We start from the raw sequence: 20,362 nt of genomic DNA on the forward strand, positions 1-20,362 counted from the left end.
CTGAGAAACCCAGGAAAGGAACCCACATCGATTACTGAGATGTGATCGGCTCAGCGATTCTTTCTGAGTGATGTGTCTTGTCTCTTCTGTTGCATTGTTCTAATTCCAGTAATGGGTTTTTTTTTTTTTTTTTGAGAGGCTTTGAAGCAGCAGATAGCGGATTTACAGGAAGACTTGAAAAGAAAGGAAGCAAAATGGTCCAGTGCGCATGGCCGTCTTAGAAGCCAGATAGACGTGCTGCTCAGAGAGAACACAGACCTCCGGGAGGAAATCAAAGTGATGGAGAGATTCCGCCTGGACGCCTGGAAGAGAGCAGAGGCTGCTGAGAGCAGCACCGGGATGGGCCAGGGTGGGGCTGCCGCACAGAGGGAGGGGGCCACGGTAGGTTTTGTTCGGGTGGGAGGTGCTGGGATTGAGAGGTCAGGGCCATGGACAGATGTTGAGAGTGCACGCGGGGCGGGCGGGGTGAGGGGGCCGTTGTACAGTGAGGGCGGTTCCTGCCGCATGAGGCAGGGGTGGGGGTGGTCTGGGTGCGGCAGTGCAAATGCACCCCGGACGGGGTGTGCGTCGTGTGCGTCTTACCTCCAGTAGGTATCTCTTTGTGTGCGTTGCTGTACAGAGTTTTCACATTCACTTCTGTAATTCTTCCAGCGTGTTCCAGCACCATAGGCAGGTAATCTCAGCTTTAAAGCAGGCCAAGTGAAGTTTTTGCAGTTTTTTTAGGGGGTGTCTGATCCTTTTGAATCAGGTGCCAGTTTTTTTGTTCATCTGTGTTCACAACTGTGACGTACCAGACGCTGCTTCGAGGCAAGGCAGGCCACACAGTCAAGGGAACAGGCGTCCTTGTCCCCTGGGGGAAGGTGGGAAGATGGTGTGTGCTGTTGGGCAGGAGCTGAGGAGCGTCGTCACGGGGTCACGGGTTGGGAAGCCCTGCTGAGAAAGCCACACTGGAACAGTGGCCCGAGGAGGGCGCGGAGCCGGGATGAGACCTGGGTGGAGCAGAGTGGGCAGGGGCCTGAGGCTGGTGCAGCTGGAGCAGAGCCCTGGGGAGATGGGGTGGGTGGGGGTGCAGCTCTCCTGCAGCCTTAGTACGTCCCTGTCAGCGTTGGCTTCTTCCCCCCGAGGGAGACAGGAGCCCCTGGAGGGCTGTGTGTGTGGGGTGTCCCCTCTTCCTGTCAGGCAGCCCGTCTCTGCTGTGGATTTAGGGTAGACTGAGCAGGGAGTGTGGGCACGGTCAGGAGCCCACTTGGGTGGGGGCTGTGGCAGTCATTCAGGCCCAGTTCAGACCCAAGTGATGGTGGTGGAGACTGGGGGGTAGGCGGGTTTAGCGATGGCCTGGGCTGGGGTGTGGAGGCAGGAGAGGGTCAAGAATGGCTTCCATGTTGAGTTTTGTGTTTCTGGCTTAATGGCCATTTATTATGAGTTTCCCCAGGAGGAGAGCGTGTTTCTCTGGGTGTGGGAGCTCAGGTTTGGACAAGGCGAGCTTGAAACGCCTTCCAGATGTCAAGTGGAGCTGTGTCTGTATCAGGGAAGGTCAGGGTCGTGCAGGCCGCCCACAGGGACAGGGACAGGGACACGGACTGGAGGCTCAGCGGGCAGGGCTGGTTAGGGGGTGGGGGACACCTACCTGACTGCTAAGCCTGGGGAGCGAGAAGCTTCTGTCTGCAGTGGGGACAGTGTGAGCAGTCTTCTCCGAGTAGAGCGGGGCGCTGAGGGGCGCCCACAGGAAGGCTGAGGTCGGGGGTTTGCAGGTGGTGAACGTGGGTTCCTCCCTCTCCTGGCCACCCTGGCACGGTCACAGAGACCTGCTGGATTTGCGTTGTTCCTTGTGCCTTCAGTTGAAGAATGAACATATTTCTGAAGGTGATGTGTGCGTCATTTGTTCACGGATAACAGCTTGTTCACTCGGCCTTAGTGATGAAAGGAAGCAGCAGAAACACATGCTTAGGACCTTCCTGTCGCAAGCCCAGTTCTCCGCTCGCTCACGGAGCGCATATGTAGACTGACACTGATTTTATGTTCAAAATTTTCTCATACTATAGAATCCATCAGTTCGACCTCAGAAGAGTCAGATTTCTTCAGGAACCCAGGTAGAAAGGCACAAAAAAAATTATTTGCCAACACAAGGTAAGAAGTTGCATGATCTTTTTATAAAACATTTCAGGAATTTAAAGCATAGAAAATTTGTACCCCAACTTAAGAGGTGGAACCGAAGCCCCTGTGCCCTGCTCCCAGTTAGTCCCACCGTGACAGCACTGCCTTTCTTGTTTTTCATTCTTTTACTACATTGTATCCAGAAATCAGTTTGGGGTGTTGTTTCATCCTCATCCCTTGCAATTTGCCTTTTTCTCTCAGTATTTTAAGACGTACCCTCATTGATATGTGTGCATCTGGGTTGTTGATTTTAGTAGCTATACAGATTCCATATGTGTTTGCCAGTTTTCTTGTTGACGGACATTCAGGTTTTCCCGCAGTTTGTCACGGGGTAAGTGGGGTGCAGGACAGACCTGGGGCACGTATCAGGTCTGTGTGATTTTAGGAGGCTTTCCCATTGCTGAGCAGCTTGACCAGTTCCCTCCTTGCTGTCAGCAGAATATGCTCTCTGTGCTCGTCAGCACTCGGTCTGCTCAGACTTTAAACTTACGGCCAGTCAGATGGGTGTGAGGTGGTGGGTCAGTGTAATTTTAATATGCATTTCCCTGATTACTGGTGCGGTAACGTGACTGAGCTTCTTTTCATATTTAGTGGACATTCAGTTTTCCTTTTTTGTGAATTCCCTGTTTGTTTCTTTTGCCCATTTAAAACTATGTGTGTTTTCCCTTACTGAAATTAATTATTCTGCCTGCTTTGTCATTCATAAGCACTGCCAGTATCAATCTGTATTTAGCCTTTTGGTTTGTGATTTTACATACATGCTCTTCCTTTTAATATTAAATTTTCACCTTTTTTTTTTTTAATGGTTTTTGCTTTTTCATGCCTTTAACAAATCCTTCTCAGTCATTAGGTCACAAATACACTGTTTTTTTCCTATGAACTTTTGTTTTCAAAGCTGGGTGTTTAATCTACCTGGAAGTTTTAGAAATTATTTTTGTGAATACAATTTAGGAGAGTGGCTATAACGTGGTTTGACAGTTACGAAGGACATACTTGGATTAGCACTGCCTAGATGGAGAAGCATGTTCCCAGTGGCCCCCCTCCCTCCATCCTCCCTCGCCTCCCGTCGGTCCCTGAACGGCCCTTCTGATGTGCTTGTTTTCTGAATCAATTCAGCTGCTGACACTTGGCCTTCTGGGGCCTGTGGACAGGGATGTGACCCAGTGCCCTTGAAAGCCTGCTTTCTCCCTGGACACCACATGAGCCTCCTCTGGTGCCCACCAGCCCCCCGACAGGGTGTCTGCCTCTCTTCTTCTCTAGTCTCTTCCCCTGCAGTAGCCAGCATCCAGTCTGGTTTTAGGATTTAAATCAGATCCTGGCACTACCTTGAAGCCCTTCTATCTGGAAGTGGTTGTAATATCCATTGGCAGATAGGAAGGAAATGTTAGAACCTCTGTGTGTTTTTAACTTCACCTCCATGTGGTGGTGGTGGTGGCATGCTTTTTATACCGTATGTTACTGATACAGTGTATGAGTGGTGTGTTGGTCATGATCCTAAAAGTCTATACCACAGCCAGTAGGCCTAGATTTTAATTAAATACCTGGTCACTTGTTTCAAATCGAATTCTGTGTGTATTCTTGGATGCTTCTGTTATCTTTGCCCCGTATCTACCCCTGATGGAAGCCCTATTGGCCGTCCCCAGAATACTCTGGGGTCCGTCTGTTAGGTTAGTTGAACAGCTGTCTCTTCCTCCACATGGTGAACTCCTTCTTGGTCATCCAGGACTTAAGTATTTGAATAAATATTGGATTTATATAATGAAGAATGTCTAGGAATTAGGAAAGAAAAATACCAAGGCTTCCTTAAATAATGGGTGAAGGACAGTTCACAGAAGAGTGTGAACTAAAGAAATGTTTGGCCATAATATTAAGTCAGTTTAAAACTTTCAATTAAATAATAAAACTAAACCTGACAATTACATTCTCACAGGCAGTCCATCTCGAAGGTCGAAGTCTGTGCCTCCGCATGATTTAGGCAGTTCGGATCAAGGACAAGTAAACCTTTTTATATTTTTATATATTCAACAAATTACTCAGGCTTAAAGTTGACTGGTTAACTGGCTTACGTTTCTAAATCATCTATACAGGAAGCTTTTTACTGAACGGAGTTTTCTGTGTGACACCAAGCACTAGTCGTAGAACCCTGTAATGGTGGAATCTGGCTTTTGGATGAAAGTGAAGTTTTAGCTGCTTGAAATGTATTACATGTCCTGTCGGACAGACCTAGAGCCTCTTGTCCTTACAGACGGCCTCCCCCAGGGAACCCGCTGAGCCAGTGAGCTTTCCAGATCCTGACTGTAAAGAAGAGGATGAGAAAGAGGAGAAGGAAGAAATTCAGGGAGCAATCAGCCATCCTGATGGAAAGGTTAAGCGTTTTTTTTTTTAAACCAGTGAATACTGTAAGAAATAAACATGGGTTAAAATGGACTTGAAACACTTACATTGTAAAATAATTGACCTTTAGGGCTGTTGAGGGGGCTTAGGAGCAGGGGGCCTGGGTGCACGACCTCAGCTCGACTCTCTGGGCTCCTCTGAAAATGTTCAACATACAGCATCATTTAGTTGCCATGTCTGAGTTTGGAGATGCAGCTAGAGAAGGAATACAGTCCTGTTTAAGCTGCTGCTTCTTACTCCAAACACAGCTAAAGACCCTTCTGTAAACCTTGGTACTTTTTGCCCCCTTGGTACTTCCCAGAGCCTCGGTTCTCGGCCTTACCTTTCTGCAGCCTCCTTAAGGTTTTCCTGGATCAGGTGCCTTGCTCTGTGCCCCAGCCTGACGGCTTTATTCCTGTGCTCAGGAAAGGTTTTGAGTGGGAAAACGGCCTGGCTGGTGCTGTGGTGAGAATGAATGATGAGGGTCTTTTGCTAGAGAGGTGGTGGGGTTTCCCGCAGCTTGTAGAACACGTGCCTTTCCAAGTGCTCTGATTGACTTGAGGAGCCATTACGAGGCCGAAGTCCACTGCTGGTCTTGAATGAGAGATGGACAAAGCCCAGCAGTCAGGAGGAGGTGGTTAGACTTTTCCTGTACAAAGGGTAACAGACTGTTGATGAGGAAAGGTTTTCTTTTCCAGAAGAATTCCAGCTGATGAACGGAAAAGGGACGAGGAAATCGAGAATCAGCAGGTTGCAGCCTCTGATGAAATAAAAGGCCGGCCAGCAGCCGCCAGTGACCCTGAGCCCTTAGGTGAAGGCTGTCGGGTCTGACGATGCGACCCAGTCCCTGTGAGGTCGCGAGGCGGCCGTGTGCTTGCTGTGCTTCTGAGCCTGCGGCCGTCGGAGCCGCCTTGTCAGGAGGGCACAGCTGGGGTTAGTCAGGCCTCAAGAGTCAGCTGCTGGGTTTTGTTTTTGCTTTTTTTTTTTTAAGGAAAAACAGGGGATACGAGAACATGTTAAATGACCCCATCGTGGGAAAGCAACTAGCCAAATCCAGAATGTGGGAAATTTTACAGGTTCAGTGACCTAGTTTCTTCAACAGTTGGCATTAAAAAGGGGGAAAGGAGGGGACTGTTAAAAACTGAGATAAGAGAGAGACATCAGCCACGTGCTGTGTGTGGACTTTGTTGATTGAAGTCAACTGTCAGGCCTTTTTTGTGTCTGTGGAAAACAGTACAGATGGTTATGATGTGATGAGGGAATTGGTTTGTTAGGAGTGATGACGGTTTGGTTCTGTTAAAAATCCTTCCATCAGAGACACCTGTTGACGTGTTTACAGGGGAAGTGATGTCTGCAGCTTCCTTTAAAAAAAACCCACAGAAAGTCTGTCTTGGGGGACGGGTGACGTAAGAGCGGTGATGTGTTGACAGGTGAAGTTGGCTGTTACGGAGTTTATTAACTTTCCTCTTGAGAAATGTTTCAATTTTTATTATGAAAAATTTGAAGGCAGGCAATTAAGAGAATATGGATATTTCTGTCATGTGGTCCCAGGAGGAAATCTTACATTTGATGATCTTGGTTTTCTTTTGTGTAGATAGAAAAGGTTTATAAGAATGGGTGCCATGTTATATTGTTTCCAAATGGAACTCGAAAAGAAGTGAGTGCGGACGGCAAGACTGTCACCGTCACTTTCTTCAATGGTGATGTCAAGCAGGTCACGCCAGATGAGAGAGTGGTAGGTGTCCACAGTGTGGCTTCTCCGTGGCCCGCGGTGGCTCTGGAGAAGTGGCAGCGCTGCTGTGTCTTTGCAGGTCTACTTCTATGCAGCTGCCCGGACCACGCACACCACTTACCCAGAAGGCCTGGAAGTCTTGCATTTCTCCAGTGGGCAGATAGGTAAAGACTTGCTCTGCCTTCTCATTATTAAATTCTTCTCTTCTTTTAAAAATAAAAGTTATAGTAACCCCTTTTTATACAGAAAAACATTTCCCAGATGGAAGAAAAGAAATTACGTTTCCTGACCAGACTGTGAAAACCTTGTTTGCTGATGGACAAGAAGAAAGCATTTTCCCAGATGGTACAGTTGTCAGAGTGCAACGGTATGATACTTGCTGAGTTTGTTTTGGATTTTCCAGTTTTCAGCTTTTATAACCAGCCAAAATTTTAACATCTTAAAACATTAAGTCATTTAAAATTTCAGTGAGTTCAAATTTGAGAGCAGGTGAGACGGGTTTTCAGTCTCCTGGAGGTTAGGACTAGTTAGAGGTGGACTCTAATGTCCAGTAAGTCTTGAGCCGAGAGACCTAAAGGGAGTCCAGACAGTGCTTCATGGAAAGAGAATGGGCAGTATTTGTCCAGAAATAACTTTGGTGAGATTTGTAAACAGACACAAAAAAGGAAAGCTGCCCTGTCAGTTTCTAAGAATAACCAAACAGTGGCAGAAGCGACTTTCTCAATCCACAAAAAGAACATCTTATAGGCACTATTTTAATTAAAATCCTGGTGAAGATTTGTCAAATTCATTTTTTCAGTTTTCACCCGCCTCTCCTGGAGTGTATTAAGTGCCCATGAACTTGAATTCTGTGATATAAACCTTGGGGAAAAAAGGGTTAAAACACTACTTCAAATAATGTAGGAACTTCCTACGGCCCTGATAGTGTTTCCCTTTCCATAGTGTGACGCTTTACCTGGTGCTCAACTAAAATAAAATTTGAGGAAAATCTTATGTGGACACCATACTTTGAGTGACTTCAAAAACTTTTAAAAAAATTCTTACTCTTTTGATTGAAATTTTCTGTAATAAAAACAAAATAATATGAAAAGTTTCCTGTATCCCTCTGTGCATCTTCAGGTATTAACTCATGGCCACACATTTGTTCATTCAGAAGTATTTTTCAGTTGAGGTATAATCAACAATAACATTGGTTTCCAGTGAACAAAGATTCAGTATTTGTATATATTGCAAAATGATCACCACACAGTTAGAGACACATTTTTTTTCTTGTGATGAGAACTTCTAAGATTTATTCTCTTAGCAACTTTCAAGTATGCAGTTCACTCAGGATTACTCTGGGGTTTTTCACTCAAGCAGTGGTTCTCAAACTTCAGGGTGCGTCGGAAGCCCCTGGAGGGGCTTCTGACGCAGGTAGCTGGGCCCCACCCAGATGACTAGTGTTTCTCCTGAGTTCTCAGGGGATGCTGACACCCCGTGAACATATGGCTTGGCCCTCCCAACACTTGCAGGTGGCACAAAGCCATTATGTTTATGTAAAATTTGAGAAGTAACCAAAATAGGAAAAAACCCACTGTGTGGAGAAGTTGATTCCCAGTCTTTACCCCTGGCTTTTGCTCCTGGCGGCACATAGCACCTGTATCTAGGGGCTCAGTGAACGTCCCCCACAGGCATCAAACAGTCACCTTGGTGTTAACTCTTCATGTTCTGCCTCTGTGTCCACTGCCTCGGAGCAGGCCGAGCCAGCCCGGGCCTTCCGAGGAGCACCGCTCCTTAGCCTGACGGAGAGCAGGCGCTCAGATGGCTTGTAACTTAGTGGGAAGAGTAAAGTCAAACTGAAAGCCTTATTTTAATACAATGTCCCCTCCCCCCTTTTAAAGGCAAAGCGTGTGCAGAGTTGAAGAAATTTAAGCATTTTGTGGTGAAAACAAATCTATTAAACTTTTGGGGGCACGTGTTAAGTGCTGTTCTTATCTATCTTTGGAACCGTCCGCCTGCTGCAGAAACAGGAGAGAATCTGCAGAGCTGTTGTGCAGGGAAAAGGACCAAGGGACGCTCTGGAGGGACTAGCCGCCAGGGTTTCCTGTTGTGTATGTCATATTTTTAAAGGCAGTAAATTCTACTTTACATTTACAGAGATGGCAGCAAGATCATAGAGTTTAATAATGGCCAAAGAGAGCTACATACGGCTCAGTTCAAGAGACGGGAATATCCAGACGGCACTGTTAAGACTGTGTATACAAATGGTCACCAGGAAACAAAATACACGTCTGGTCGAGTCAGAGTTAAAGACAAGGATGGTAATGTTCTAATGGACACAAAATTGTAATGATCTTGTGTGTAACTAATCATGACATAACACTAACTTGATTTTCTTGTTAAAAGATGTGCATTTCTTGTGGAGCCTGTGCTTTAATTTATATATGCTGTGTGTGTGTACATACATAAATGGAAACAACTGTTTGGATTGTAAAATAAAACTTGATGCTTTTTATAATCTCTGAAATGCACAGGGACAGCTTTCATTTTTAATTCCTTACCTTATCTTCCTATGGTTATAACCTGTCTAGACTTTAAAAATAGGAAGTGGGTGCTTTCACTGGTTGGAGATGGTTATAAAAACCTAGAGGTACAAGAAATACAGCATCACATAGACTTCCCACCAGCATATCACCATGTCAAGGTCTTGCTCAGAAAGCTGACTGAAGGACTAACAACTTCTCCAGTCAAAATACTACTACGTTCAATTAGTACCAAAATTAAAGCATTTTATCTGCCACAGAGGTTATAGAATGGGAAGTTAAAACAATGAGTGAATAAATAAGTCAAACAGTAAAACAGGTGGAGGAGCTCTTTCTGCTAGTACAGATCTCAGTGAGGGGACAGTGGGTGTAACGGGTGGTGATCTAACTGGCAGGGGCGTGAAAAGCAACCAGCAGTGTTAACTGACAGCCCACAGGTGCCTTCACGTTACAGCCCTAAGGTTGGACCGACAGAAGCAGGACGTCCTAGAAGGAGGGGTAGGTCACCTACAAGTAAATTTACATGATCAAGTTTGGTCTAGTCACTTAGTGCAATTTGACAGTCGTGTTGGCAATAAGTCAGTTTAAAAAGTACTTGCATTAATTAATTTCATGTGATTTAAAAACTAAGAAGAAAGTTTTAAACTTTTCAAAGAAAAATAAGGAATTATATATTAACCTCAGGATAGAGAAAGATTTTTAAAAGAGACACAGCACAAACCTTAAGTGGTTGATGAGTGAAAAGCTTGTTTGTCCAAAGATAACAGAAAAGAGAACTTTTAAGCCACAGACTCTGAAAAGGTATGTAAATCTGAGAAAGGGTTAATAGCCAGACCACAGAAAGAACACCTCCTAGTCAAGACAGATAATTACAAAGAACTCGGTAGAAAAATGGACAAACGCTGTGAGTAAGTGATAAACAAGTGACTAAACCAGTGAGTGCATGTTACAGCAGTGAGACACCTGTACTGGTGTCACAAGCCGGCAAATAATGGCCTGGCCACGCCACGTGTTGGCAAGGAACTTGGACTACTGACGTGGGGTTAGTTGGTAAAACCACTTTTTGGAAAGCTATTACTTCATGACTTAGTACATTCCACTAGTAAGTACATTTACCAGAACACCCCTCACAGGTACGTGAGGGGTCCTACAGTAGTATATTTGTAGTTGAGAAGTAACTGGTAACAACCTAAATATCTAATAACAGAATAAGTTATGTGCACAAATGGATATAAGAATGAAAGTGAATAAAACAGCTGTGCACACCAATGTGGGTAAACAGCAGAAATGAAGGGAAACTGATCGTGATACTGCACACACTTGAACATGCACAGAGCAGTGCTGTGTCCTGTATGCGAGTGCCTTATGTATGCATGTGAAGTTACAAAGACCCACGGGAGAATGACAAACACCAGAGCCACAGCGCTCACATCTGCGGCAGGAAGAGAATGACTGGGGGAGGGCGGTGCAGGGGCTGCAAGCGCTGACCCCATCTTATTTCTTAAGCCGAATATACATTAGTTATAGAACAGATTAAATGTTTAATGTGCCTAAAATCTTCCATTTAAAAACTATAGTAAAATAAGTATTTGAAAGCAAGTATTTATTAACTTTTTTCAAACAGTTCCTAACAGTTCAATATGTTAGGAAAAAAAAAAAGAGCCAGCACTATTGCAGAACAAAGCAAAACAGACCTGAAATGGTCTACAGAAAACAGAAAACTTTCTTCTGGGCTGCTGTGGACGCTCTGCACTGTGTGCCTGAAAAACAAAATGTGTTATTTCACATCTTTGCTTAATGTTCAAATCTAGTTACTGAATCATGTTACATTTATGTGAATGGATAAACAAAGAGGAGCTGTTTACCCAAGTACTTTAATAACGCTGCTGACAGGACACGACTGTGCACCAGTGTGTACGTGCCCCCACAGCCATGCCCTTAAAGTGAGTGACGGAAGTGCCCACAGTCTGCTCCTCTCCTCATGCCTAAGCGCCTGGGACTAGAACAGGCAGCACAGCCCGTGCAGCGCTCTTACAGCCGTGGACCCTCGGAGGCTGCTGGGGCGCCACAGGTAAGAAGGGCCCCTGAAGGAGAAACCTCAGAGGGATTCTTGCTGAGCTCTGTTGTCGCTGCCTGGACACCTCTGGCCTTTCTGGGCAGCTGAGTGTGACTCTGCAGCTGTGAGCCCGATGCCGGCTGCAGGGAGAGCAGGAGGTCATGGCACTTACGTCACTCATCTCGGTCTGCGAGCCCCATCTCCACTAGTGACATGTGGACCGGATACTGTTCATCCTCATATAACGTCACTGTCTGTTCTGGTGCCTGAGCCTGAAATTAAAAGGCGGTTGTCAAGGAAACACCGTAATGTCTTCGTGGCCTGTTCTGTCCTACAGCCGACAAGAGGGAAAGGTTTACGGTCTATACTCGGTACTCTGAGAAGGTGTTTGTGATGGTTTCCTGCTAAACCATTCTTTCCATCTTCTGCTTCATTTAAAATGCAGCTCCTCCCCAGAGTTTTTCTAGGTCAGCCTTAACACTGCCATCCCACCCCTGTTAAAATTCATTTACGTTCTACACAGGAAGCGTCACAGCTTTATGCATTAACTGACCACATTTCGAGTGTTGCTCACAGAGGTGGACACACATGTAGTAACACTTCCTGCCCTGCTGGCATTTCCACTGGCTTCTTGAGAGCACCACTGCACACGCAGGAGCATGGCACGTGCGCTGGTTTTCATAAAGCACTTTCTAGTAACAGCACTGCTTCGTTAAGGGCTCATCCTTAATGTACCAGGAATGTACTGGAAATCCCTAAACCCCGGGTCCCAAATCAGGGGGGCAGGGTTGAAACAGCAGTGGTGAGGACAGGCGGACTGAGAGCTTGAATGAAGATCTGAGGGGACGTCAGCCGACTTCAGGAGGCAGACCTAGGCATTCTAGATTTTCCAACACGTAATTAGAAGTCAAAAGTACAGACTTTTCGGGGGTGGGTGTGTGTAGAATTCTCCAATTTTAAAATAGCCGTGCACTGAATCAAACGGTGCAGGCCAGACGTGACTGGGCCTCTAAGTTAGAAAGAATATACTAAACATGACCTGGATTTTCTTATTTGAGCCTTTTGATACAGTTTCTACTGCGTTAAACAATTCAAAATGAGTACAATTATGAGATGAGTACAGTTCAAACCTCTATGATTTTGACAGAATCCCCATTCTGGTCTCTCCTGCTCATCTTTTAGGATGCGGCTCAAACATCACTTCCTGTGCTACTGACTCAGGAAGCACCGAAGTGCCTACAATGCAGCCCAACACCACATCCTGGCCTCTCCAGACGGAAATCATCATTCCTGTTTCCTGCACCGCAGCCCCAAAGACACCTGTAGCTTCTGTACGGCACTCACTTCATTCTTCCTTATCTTAGTGGTTTACAAACTTCCCTCACGGACTTGCACATTCTTTGATTACAGGATACTCATTTGATCATTTATCCTGGTCACTGCCATCACTGATACCTTAAATCATTGCAGGGCTAATAAAAAGTTTGTTAAATATAAACCAAGACATCATTTGAACAAGACTTAAAAAATAAATCCTACAGTATTTACAACATTATAAGCTTTAAAGCATTTTTGCATAGATAAAAAGCACTTTGGAAATTTAATAGGGATCCTTGAAATAGCTTTGAGGGTGTTTTGGCTGATTGCGACAGGTATTTACCACGGAAGAAGCGTACAGCTGTTTTCCTTGAAGGCAGTCTATCATGGCCCACAGGGCTTCCATGCTCCACCTGGGACAGTATGGAATCCTTGTCTTTCCTTCATCTCTTAGGGGAGGTCTGAACCCTGCCAAGAGGACCTTTATGGCTCGGGCTGGATACTGCAGCAGGTGAAGAGGAATTTGACGCAGTCTGTCACAAAAGAAATTCTTACATTAAAAAATTTAAAGAATGTCACAATTAGGGGAAAAGTTTATGATGTTGGATTTGATACCGATTTCTTGGATATGACACCAAAAACAGGCAACAAAAGAAAAAACTTGATTACATCAAAATCAAAAACTGCAAAGGACACAAAAGAGTTAAAAGGTAACCTAGAAAGAGAGAAAATTTACAACAAAAAAAGACATCCAAAGAAGAGATATATAAGCACTTGAAAGGAGGGTCAACACCACTGATCAGGGAAATGCAACTCAAGACCACAGCGTGGCACCACTTCACAGCCATCAGGATGGCCACTATTAAGAACCAAAATAACAGGTGTGGTGAGGATATGCAGAGACACTAACCCTAGACACGTGGTGGGAATGTCAAGTGCTGTGGGAAACAGTTCGCTGGTTCCTCCAAACACTACAACTAGAGGGAGCACGCGATCCAGCACTTCTGAGTACACTGAAAGGGTCTTGAAGAGGTATTTGCACCTCTGTGTTCAAAGCATTATTCACAAGAGCCAAGTACCTACCGATGGGTGTGTGGGTAAGTAAAATACAGCATGTATGTATGATGGAGAATTATTCAGCTTTAAAAAGGAAGGAAATTCTAACACATGCTCTAACGTGGATGAACCTTGTCACGCTAAATAAGCCAGGTACAAAAGGACGTGCTCGTATGAGGCACCAGTGGTGGCTGCTGGGCTGGATGGAGGGGGAAGGGAATCGTTTAATGAGGAAAGAGTTTCAGTTTTGCAAAATGAAGAGAGTTCTGGAGACTGGCTGCACTAACAATGTGAGTACAGTTAACACTAAACTATACATTCAAAAGTGGGCAAGACTGTAGATTTTATGATTCATGTATTTTACCACAATTTAAAAAAATACTATAGACAATAACAACAAAACCCAGAAAATAAGTCTTGGCAAGAAGTGGAGGAAACAAACTCCGTTTGTTGCTGGTGGGAGCGTAAACAGCACAGCTGTTACGGAAAAGTTTGGCAGTTCCTCAAAAAATTGAACCCAGAACTACCATGTATGATCCAGCAATTCCACTTCCAGGTATACGCCCCAAACCGTGGAAAGCAGGGACTCACACATCAGTGGTCACAGCAGCACTATGCACAGCCCAAGTGGCCACCAGATGAGGAAACAGAAGTGGAGGACACATACAGTGGCCTATTGGTCATGAAAGTAATGAAATTCTATACATGTTACAATTGGATGAACTCAACATTATTCAAAGTAAAATAAGCCAGACAGAAAAGGACAAATATCGTGTAACTAGACTCCTATGAAGAACCTAAAAGCAACAGATTCACAGAGAGCAGAACAGAGGTTACCAGGAGCTGGGGGACAGAAAATGGAGCATTACTGTTTATGGGCACAGAGTTTCTATTTGGGATTATGAACAAGTCCTGAAAATGGACAGCAGCAATGGCTGCACAAAACTCTGAATATACTTAATGGCAACTGACTGCACTTAAATGGCCAACATGGTAAATTTTACATTATGTATATATTACCACAATAAAAAAACAACTTATAGATTAAAAAAAAATCCCAGTATATATGCAACTTTAAAGTAGATCTTTTTCTTATAAAAGAACCAAAATCTTTTCAGTAATTATTTTTAAAAAAATACTAAGAATCCTAATTCAACTAGGTTTACTTTTTTTGTTGTTGTTTTTTAACCTGTTTATTGTCAGCTTTTCAGTTGATCCATAATCAACAAATTGTACCAGGACAGCTAGAGGATTAAACTCCTTAATGGAAACAATCTTTGCTCTGTACCATAAGCCATCATCATATTCTGCAAGGCAAGGCATTTCTGAAAAGACAAAAAGGAGAAAAATTACATTGCCTTTTTTAAAAATTTTTTTTTAAAATACAGTAAAGTACAAAGAAAATATAATCACCATATAACCATTATTCAGAATTAAACACTCAACAGTCAGCCATGCTGGCTTGTGGTCTCTTTGCTGTTTATAGTTTATAAACCTTGTTTCTCCTAATTCCTAAGCAAGGAATTTTGGAGAAGGCATGTCTCCTGTTCTCAGGGTCCCTGGTTCCTCCACTGCCCACGACTCAGGCCCTCCTGCCTCGGCTCCCACTTTCCACCGCCCCCCCCCCCCGTGTCTCTCATTTGTCTTCTGCAAAGGACAGTAAGATGGTTTCTCTTATTCCTACTTATAATTTTGACCTCCTCCAATCCATTCTCTACAAAACCACCAAGCTGAAACTTCAGCTCCATTGAGCTCTTATTTAAGTCTTCAGTGGGATCTTAACTGTCTGCAGTATTCAGTCCTTAGACTGCAATTTACAGGGTTCTTCACAGTCTACTCCCAACCCACCTGACCACACATCCTCATGTGTTACCTCTACTTCAGCTCACAGCGGTTCCCTGTTCTGGAATGTTCCCCATGCCCTTTGAAAGACAGGAGTTTATCTCAGAAAGATCAGCTCTACCATGACTTTTATCAAAGCCCTGACCACTGCTAATCACCGCTACGCTGTTAGCCTGTGGCAACGTGCACACACCTTTAATACGAGCTGACTTCATACTGTCCTGGGTGTGCACGCCCCTCCTCTGTGGCCCGCTAGTTCTCGTGTGTACCTGGTACAAGCAACTGCTCAGTAAAGTGTCTGCTAATGAATGCCAGGCTTGAGTAAAACTGTGGAAAACCAGTGCGGTATTACTTCCCCTGTGTTAACACACGTTTAGATTTCAGAGGGCGCAGACCTCAGGTTCCTGTCCTGCCCGCTTTCACCCCTCACGCCACGTGTCACGTTCTCCTCTACACAATTTCCACAAAGAAAAGTGTGGTTGTGGGCAAGCTGCATTTAAGTACACATAACTTTAATGTGCAAAAGACTTTTAATTTCAAATTATTTTGAGTATGCCGAGGTTATCAGCAGAACAGTAAAGAATCTCTTCTGACAGAGCTGTCTGCAGGGGAAAGAGCTTTCACCATCTTCAGCCTTAAACGATGACTGAAGTTTCATCTCAAGGAGAACTTTTAAAAACTCACGAGGCTGTCATGTTATTTTAACCCAAAAAACAACTCCTTCAATATAAATTTCTCATTCAAATGTACATATTTCATATGCATTTGTCTATGAACCAACTTTACATATCTATGCTTAAAAAAACTTGAATAAAATAACTGTAGAAAAATGCACAAATAATATATGTATAGGTCCATGAATTACCATGCTATGCAGAGACTGTGTAAATTCCCTCAAGACAAGAATATAATAAGGAAGGAATTGTTTCTTCCAGACTATAAATGAATTAACAAAAATAAAAAATCATAATGAGTTTATTCTTTCACTCATTCGACACATTTATAGGCACCGACCTGTACCAGGTGCCCTTCCACATGCTGGTAGCAGCCCTGCAGTGCTCTGCCCCCCACCCCCCATGCTTACAAAGTGGGGAGGGGGGATGGAGAAGAGCAGGCAGGCAGGGTGGGTGCAGGCGGGATGGGGAAGACCTGCAGTGTGTGCAGAGTTGGGCAGGGACTCTGCTATACCTTCCAGACAATTCCAGGCAGAGGGAAAAGCAAATGCTGTTTCTCAGCCAAACATGGCTCCCGAGTGATTAAAATCTCATTAAGTAAAATCAGGCTAATGTTTTAATTTGATAAAATACCCTCTGATACATGTAAAATACCAAGAATAAATATATCTCTATTTGTCACGTGTTGATAAAAACATACAGACACCACTGTTGGTGTTTAGGAACCGTCAACACCAGCAACTAGATGCATCTTCCTCATAGGAGAATCCCATTATTTAATAAAGATGGTAAGATGGATTAGAAAGAAGAAAAGCTGGATTTGACCCATCCTGACAGGACAGGATACAACCTGAGTTCTACTGCCCTGACTCCAGAATGATCAGTTTAGGTGACCTGCAATGAAAGTAACTGCCATTTAGGTCCCAATACTAAGTCACAGTTTGAGCTAGCGGCTCAGAAAAGCGTTCTTCACGCAGTCAGTTGTACAATGCGGCCCGAGTCTTGGGAAATGAAAGTGCCCCAAGGAGAGAGGTCGTGCATGTAAAGTGAGCCTCAGGAAGGGCCGTCTCAGACGGCTTCCCTAGGAACCCCCTGCACTCAGGAGTCCGCACCTGTCCGGAAGTCCGTCAGAGGCGGGAATGTCTCCACGTTCTTGTTGACCCTCCGCAGGGCTTCAGTCAGGCCCTCAGACTCAGACTCCCAGGCGACTCCACTGTCCTCTGTGTCGCTATGCTGGTTACACAGAGTGCAATTTTCTACAGAATCAAGGCAAATATACACCTAAGTGGGGGGAAGGGAAGGAAAAAACTTTAAAATTCTGTAATTTTTTTTTAATTCTGTAATTTTGTATTCATGATATGGACAAAACTATTGCAGGACAGCCTCCAGTGATGGCCCTGTGATCCCTTGGAGAGTTGTCTCCCACATCAAACCAGAGTTGCTCTTTGTGACTCAAACAACAGGACTGAAGTGACAGTCCGCGGCCACTGAGGCCAGATTACCAAAGACGGCCTCTGCCTTGGTGGTGTTCTGCCCAGGACTGGTCTAGGGAGCAAGCAGGCAGCCGGGTCTCCTTGGATCCCGCCCCAGCACCTCCCTGCCCCAGCTCTGTGACTGCAGCCCTGAGGGACCCACTCAAGCAGCTCCTGGATTCCGGACTTTCCTGTGTGTTGCTTTAAGCTGCTAAATCGGGGCAATTTGTTTTGCAGTGATAAATAACTAACTGAAAATCATTATCAAAACCAACACCAGTTTCCAGTACCATGCTCCCTCATAAAAGTTATGGGGCAAACTCTTTTCTATGAAAGAAGGGTTCACTGTGTAAAAATGGCTAAAACTTAATCTGCCACTTCTTTCTCTCTTGGTCGCCAAGAATGTGTAAGTGGATTTTCCCCAGTGTACTTACTCATTAGTCAGTATTTACTGAGTGCCTACTACGTTATCAGACAGCATTCTAGGGACACGCCAGTGACCAAAACAGACAAAAATCCCTGCCTTCATGGACTTACACTCTAGTTGGGAGAAGCAGACAAACATAGCAAGAAAGTGGCACAGAGTGTCAGCCAGTGACAAACAGCACGGAAAACAGAGCAAAGAGCGCCTAAGTTCAATGCAGGAAGAGGACAGGGAAGGTTTCATAGGTGGAAACAGTTCCAACTTAAAAATACACATATTTGATTTAAGAAGCGACACAAAGTGGGAAAACCAAAAAGTGATTAAGAAACACTTGCCTTATTAAGTATAAACAAATGTCTGAAGAGGAAATTACACGGTTGGCAAACTAAAGGTCACCAACCGTCAGTTATTTGAAATCAGAAAGAAATGTGAAGAAGCAATCCTAGACTTTAAGACCAACACCAACAACTCAGGACTGAAATCACATACTTCACTGGGAGAGACAACGTGCTTGACTTGGACAGCGTAGAGCTCCTCCGGGGGAGGCAGACAGGAAGGCGAGTACGGTGGTAGAAGAGGGGTCTCTGTTTCAGACAAAAGCAACTCCTAAAACACCACAAATAAATTCAAATTTCAGAATGACTATTACAGACATCCACTACATTATTAAAGTTCATTATAATGCCAATTTACTTTCAATTAGCAGAAAGTCAGTTGAGACAGTGAATAACACAAAACGATTTGCTCACAGTAGGACCAAAATGTGATGAGTAATCAAAAGATCTTTAGAATTCTTTTGTCCCCGACACCAAAAAAAAAAAAAGATTTTGTGCAAAAAACCCCACATGAATGTTTATTTAGGTATAATATTTACATGCACACACAAAATTCTAGAGAACAGTTAACAGTTAACAGGAACTGCCACTGGATTAGGTGTCTGAGATGCAGAATGGGGGTGACTTTTTTCCCTTTTCACATTTCTCTGGTATTTCTTTTATTTTTAGAATAAGTATGTGTTTTATAGTAAAAACTAAATTCATATGAGATGCCAAAAGAAGATTTAAATTAAAATCATCAAAAAAGTGTGTTCCCTCTTAAGCTCTATAAACGCATAAGGAATAATGAAAAGTAAATCACGGCAGTCAGCAGTTGTTAAAAGCAAATGTATTTATAAATACATGTGATTTTCTTTTAATAAGTTAAAGAATTCTTGAATATGGCAGTTAGCATAGAAAGAAAAATAATCACATTCAAATTCATAGATTCACTTACTATTTAACAATTCCAAACTGGCGGCAAAACAAAATATATTTGAACCACTTGGTAGATTTCAGCAAAGAGTGACTTACCAACTGCTGAATTTTACTGATATGTTACAAAACATTCCAAAACAAGCATGTTATTTTTGTAATTATAGGAATGAAATTCTACATTTATAATGATAAAACTTTACTTATTAAATCATTTTCTACACCAAAAAGCACAAATGGCAAAAGAAAAAATAAGATTAAAAAAAAGATAAACTGGACTTCATCAAAATGTAAAACTTTGGTGATCAAAGGACACCACCAAGAAAGTGAAAACACAACCACAGAACAGGAGAAAGTGTCTGCAAGAGCTCTGATAGAGGACTTGTATACAGAACATGTAACGCGCTCTCAAAGCTGAGCAGAAGAAACAACCCAGCTAAAAATGGAGAGAACATTTTCTTCATTTAGAAAATTTTCCTTTTCTATGTTTTCCAGTTTTATTAAGATATAGCTGACATACAACATTGTATCAGTCCAAAATATATAGCGTGGTGATTTGATAAACGTATATACGGTGAAATGATTACAGTAAGTTGAGCTGACATCCATCATCCATCACACCACCACGCAGTTAACGCTTTTTCTTCCTGTGATGAGAACATTTAAGATCTACTCTCTTAGCAACTTTCCTATAAACCACATGCCAGTCCCCATGCTGTGCGTCACATCCCAGGACTTACTTATAACTGAAGTCTGTACTCCTGCACCCTGACCCCACCTCTGGTAACCACAAATCTGCGCTCTGTAAGTTCAGTTTTTTGGATTCCAGATATAAGTGAGATCATACGGTATCTGTCTTTCTCTGATTTATTTCACTTAGCATAATGCCTTCAGGGTCTATTACGCTGTCTAAAAAAGGGCAGGATTGCCTTTTTTATGGCTGAACAACATTCTATGGTATAGGTACACCCTGTTTTACTGTGCGTCGCAGAGTGTTACTTACAAATTAAGGGTTTTGGGCAACCCTGTGTTAAGCACAGCTATTGGTGCCATTTTCCCAACAACATCTGTTCACTTCATGTCTCTGCATTACATTTTGGTAATTTTCACAATATTTCAAATTTTTTCATTGTTATTGTATCTGTTACGATGACCTGTGATCAGTGATCTTTGGTGTTACTATGACTCACTGAAGGCTCAGATGATGATCAGCATTTTTCAGTAATACACTATTTTCTAATTAAGGTATGTACGTTGTTTTTTTTTAGACATAATGCTATTGTACACTTAACAGACTACAGCGTAGTGTAAATACAACTTTCATATGTACTGGGACACTGAAACTTCATGGACACGTGCTTTACTGCACTCCTCACTTCACTGTGGTGGCCTGGAGTCAGAGCTGTGGTGCCTCCAAGGTACGCCTGTACACGGGCACCACAGCTTCTTCATCCATCTACCCACTGGCGGACACCTCAGATGCTTCCGTG

At 43.6% G+C, this 20,362-nt stretch overlaps 2 protein-coding genes across 5 annotated transcripts in view; one reads left to right on the plus strand and one right to left on the minus strand.

Annotated features, from left to right (window-relative positions):
- Nucleotides 1-8,765, plus strand: part of CENPJ (centromere protein J) — a 32,957-nt gene extending 24,192 nt beyond the window's left edge. For 3 of the 4 annotated variants that reach the window (XM_031465666.2, XM_031465668.2, XM_064493305.1), the window contains 8 exons: nucleotides 139-381; nucleotides 2,043-2,127; nucleotides 4,085-4,149; nucleotides 4,400-4,519; nucleotides 6,122-6,262; nucleotides 6,339-6,423; nucleotides 6,506-6,626; nucleotides 8,396-8,765. In XM_031465666.2, coding sequence (XP_031321526.2) covers nucleotides 139-381; nucleotides 2,043-2,127; nucleotides 4,085-4,149; nucleotides 4,400-4,519; nucleotides 6,122-6,262; nucleotides 6,339-6,423; nucleotides 6,506-6,626; nucleotides 8,396-8,588 — 1,053 coding nt within the window. In that variant the 3' untranslated portion in view covers nucleotides 8,589-8,765. The remainder of the gene's footprint in view (nucleotides 1-138; nucleotides 382-2,042; nucleotides 2,128-4,084; nucleotides 4,150-4,399; nucleotides 4,520-6,121; nucleotides 6,263-6,338; nucleotides 6,424-6,505; nucleotides 6,627-8,395) is intronic. The other variant, XM_064493304.1, reaches the window with a different exon arrangement.
- A 1,685-nt stretch (nucleotides 8,766-10,450) lies between these two features.
- Nucleotides 10,451-20,362, minus strand: part of RNF17 (ring finger protein 17) — a 91,618-nt gene continuing 81,706 nt past the window's right edge. Inside the window, exons 31-36 of the mRNA XM_064492907.1 lie at nucleotides 18,112-18,228; nucleotides 16,839-17,007; nucleotides 14,400-14,535; nucleotides 12,498-12,687; nucleotides 11,010-11,109; nucleotides 10,451-10,541 (exon numbers count right to left, since the gene is read on the minus strand). Of these exons, the coding sequence (XP_064348977.1) occupies nucleotides 11,011-11,109; nucleotides 12,498-12,687; nucleotides 14,400-14,535; nucleotides 16,839-17,007; nucleotides 18,112-18,228 (711 nt within the window). The 3' untranslated portion in view covers nucleotides 10,451-10,541; nucleotide 11,010. The remainder of the gene's footprint in view (nucleotides 10,542-11,009; nucleotides 11,110-12,497; nucleotides 12,688-14,399; nucleotides 14,536-16,838; nucleotides 17,008-18,111; nucleotides 18,229-20,362) is intronic.

The sequence above is a fragment of the Camelus dromedarius genome, chromosome 13 (genome assembly GCF_036321535.1).
Source record: "Camelus dromedarius isolate mCamDro1 chromosome 13, mCamDro1.pat, whole genome shotgun sequence".
Classification (NCBI taxonomy): domain Eukaryota; kingdom Metazoa; phylum Chordata; class Mammalia; order Artiodactyla; family Camelidae; genus Camelus; species Camelus dromedarius.